Source organism: Buceros rhinoceros, unplaced genomic scaffold, assembly GCF_000710305.1.
Source record: "Buceros rhinoceros silvestris isolate BGI_N320 unplaced genomic scaffold, ASM71030v1 scaffold40340, whole genome shotgun sequence".
NCBI classification, from domain to species: Eukaryota; Metazoa; Chordata; class Aves; order Bucerotiformes; family Bucerotidae; genus Buceros; species Buceros rhinoceros.
This window is the reverse complement of record NW_010392124.1, coordinates 853-4,010: the sequence shown is the minus strand read 5'-3', so window position 1 is coordinate 4,010 and position 3,158 is coordinate 853. Positions and strand designations below refer to the sequence as shown.

Here is a 3,158-nt window from a genome sequence, read left to right as displayed (position 1 = left end):
GGGGAGGGGGCCCCCACCACGGCCCTGGGCAGCCTGCGACACGCCTGCACAACCCCAGCGGGACAGAAACGGCTCCTCAGGGACAGCCTCAGCCTGCCCTGGGTCAGCTGGTGGCCGGTTCCTCTCGTCCTAAAGCACTTCTTTCCCGTGGTGCAGGGGAGTTCGGGTCAGTGATGGAGGGGCATCTCAGCCAGCCCGACAGCTCTCCGCAGAAGGTGGCTGTGAAGACCATGAAGCGTAAGTCCTCACCCCGGACTGGCAGAGCCCGGCGTTGTTTGTCCCCGTGGGTGCTGGTGTTCCTGCTGCCCATCCCGGTTGCTCTGTCTGCACCTTGGCACCATTTGTGGCGATGTGAGGAAGGGACACTGACATCAAACAGCCAAGGATTGCAGAGATATCCCAGAGGCCCCTTCCCTGTGGCCCATGCAGGAACTGTGCTGCGAAGGGAGGTGGCAGCAGGGACTCGGGGGGTTAAAGCTCTTGGGGTTTTAAACCTCCTCCTTCTTCTGTTTCCCAGTGGACAACTTTTCCCAAAGGGAGATAGAAGAGTTCCTCAGCGAAGCAGCGTGCATGAAGGACTTCGACCATCCCAACGTCATCAAGCTCCTAGGTATGGGCTGCCACTCCCCGCCCCCCAGCTGGGATTTGGGCTGGGGAGCCGCATTGGGGAGCGCTGGGGTCCCCCACAGATGTCTGCGGGGGATGGTGGTGCCTTTGCCCACGGGGCTCTGTGACCTGTGTGTTTTTTCCAGGGGTGTGCATCGAGCTGAGCTCCCAGCAGGTCCCCAAGCCCATGGTGATTCTCCCGTTTATGAAATATGGAGACTTGCACAGCTTCCTGCTTCGCTCACGCCTGGAGATGGCCCCCCAGGTAATGGGCGAGGAGCAAGGTGGGACCTTGCTCTTTTGGGGACAGATCTGCCTTTATTGAGAACATCAGAGGCTTGGTTGCAGTCCTGCTCCCTACCTTCATCAGGTGGCAGCAGTGGCGTCAGCTCCGCAAAAGGGAGCTGTGGGATTCCTGCCTTCCCTTCTCCAGGCTGAACAAGCCTGACTAGCTCGCCTCCTCCTTGTTAACCAGCATCTCCACCCCCATCTTAGTGGTCTCCTGAGGGCTTGCTCCAACGGGTCTTTCTCCTACTGGGGAGCCCCAGGCGAGGCACAGAATCCAGATGCGGCCTCGCTGGTGTCAAAGGAAGGGGAAGAACAGGAGGAGGTGGGGCAGGAAAGGTACCCACTGCCACGGCGATTCAGTGACTCTGAGGATGTTAGCCCAGCGCGGATGAGAGGGGCCACAGTGAGCTCCTGGTGCTCTCCAAGGCGCCCGAGACCACTGGGATGCCAGCCCTGGACTGGGAAGCTTTTCAGATCAACCCAAATGTGCTTCCTAAAGAGCTTCTACCATTTAACCCTTTCCTTCCCTTCCCAGCTGGTGCCCCTGCAGACGCTGGTGAAGTTCATGGCTGATATTGCCCTGGGGATGGAGTATCTGAGCAGTCGGAACTTTCTCCACAGGGATTTGGCGGCTCGGAACTGCATGTGAGTTTGTTTCTGTCCTGGGCAGACGCACACCAGTGGAAGCCCCGTGGTTTCACAGCACCACTTGGCTTCCTCCAGTAAAACTTCCCCCGGTCTTGAGAGACTGGGAAAAAAAGCTCAGGCTTCTGCCTCAACTGGGCTCGTCCAACTTTCCTCTCTTGCCGTCCCCACTTCCTCGGGGCAGGTTACGGGACGACATGTCGGTGTGCGTGGCAGACTTCGGTTTGTCCAAGAAGATTTACAGCGGCGATTACTACCGCCAGGGCCGGATCGCCAAGATGCCGGTGAAGTGGATCGCCATTGAGTCCCTGGCTGACCGCATCTACACCACCAAGAGCGACGTGGTAACTTTCCTCTCTTGCCGTCCCCACTTCCTCGGGGCAGGTTACGGGACGACATGTCGGTGTGCGTGGCAGACTTCGGTTTGTCCAAGAAGATTTACAGCGGCGATTACTACCGCCAGGGCCGGATCGCCAAGATGCCGGTGAAGTGGATCGCCATTGAGTCCCTGGCTGACCGCATCTACACCGCCAAGAGCGACGTGGTAGGTCCCCACAGCTGGGCAGTGCGCTGGGACCCGTGTTCCGCCCTCGCCGTGCCTCGCTGCGGTTGTTCTTGTACCCTGGAGGTTCAAAGCAGAGGAGCGGGAGGCTGTCGGTGACGGACACGCTGACCTTTCGCTGCCAGCCCAGGAATAGGTTTACTGAGTGGGCAGCTCCGGTGGCACCGCTTTCATTGCCAGTTCCGGGGAGGGCAGGGCTGGCGCCACAACTCTTGGCATTGTGCGAGGGCCCAGGGGACACCGGGCAGTGACCTTTCCCCATGAAAAGCCTCATTCACGCCTCCTGGAACGGTCCTTTCAGCGCGCTCTCCCTTTGTCCTGGCAGTGGGCATTCGGCGTAACCATGTGGGAGATTGCAACCCGAGGGATGACGCCCTACCCAGGGGTGCAGAACCACGAGATCTACGAGTACCTCTTCTACGGGCAGCGCCTCAAAAAGCCCGAGGACTGCTTGGATGAGCTGTGAGTGCTGGCTTTGGAGTATGTTACTTATTTAATTTTTGATTAAGATAGTGTTGGCCAGAACACTTGGCTGGTGATGCTCTTCTCTGCCCCACAAAACTCCCTCTAGTTACTCTGGGCCCTTCAGTGCCTAAAATCTGTGAATCTGCAAAGGGAAAATGTGGAAACCTCAGAACTTCGTGTTTCTGAGCAGCTCGGCAAGGAGTTTTCTCCCATGTTTTCCTTCTGAGTTTCTCTCCAGTACTGAAAATGTTTAACCGCCCCCTGGCTAAGAGCTGCAAATACAAAAATGGTTAAACTAGCAAAGCTGCTTGGGGTCACACAACGGATCCTACGAGGAAGCTCTGCCTGTCCCCAAAGGAAGTGGCAAAGGACCCTCTTTAGGGATCCAGCCTGCCAGAGGGTTAGAGCAGCAGGCAGCAGAAGCCTGCAGGGAGCTTCCAGCATGCCCTGACATCCCACCTGGGCACAGCCTCCTCCTGCGGGGAGGGCAAGAGAAGGGCTCGGTGTCCTGGAAGCAGAACTTGGGTCACACCAACCCCCTGCACTGCTCCAGGCTGGGGGACGAGCGGCTGGGAACAGCTCCGGGGGTAAA

General features: G+C 58.3%; 1 protein-coding gene across 1 annotated transcript in view; it reads left to right on the top strand.

Annotated features, from left to right (window-relative positions):
• Positions 1 to 3,158, top strand: part of MERTK (MER proto-oncogene, tyrosine kinase) — a gene marked incomplete at both ends in the record, with an annotated part of 16,016 nt that overhangs the window by 12,015 nt on the left and 843 nt on the right. The window contains 6 exons of the mRNA XM_010143944.1: positions 157 to 237; positions 518 to 610; positions 753 to 871; positions 1,430 to 1,539; positions 1,724 to 1,883; positions 2,427 to 2,563. Coding sequence (XP_010142246.1) covers positions 157 to 237; positions 518 to 610; positions 753 to 871; positions 1,430 to 1,539; positions 1,724 to 1,883; positions 2,427 to 2,563 — 700 coding nt within the window. The remainder of the gene's footprint in view (positions 1 to 156; positions 238 to 517; positions 611 to 752; positions 872 to 1,429; positions 1,540 to 1,723; positions 1,884 to 2,426; positions 2,564 to 3,158) is intronic.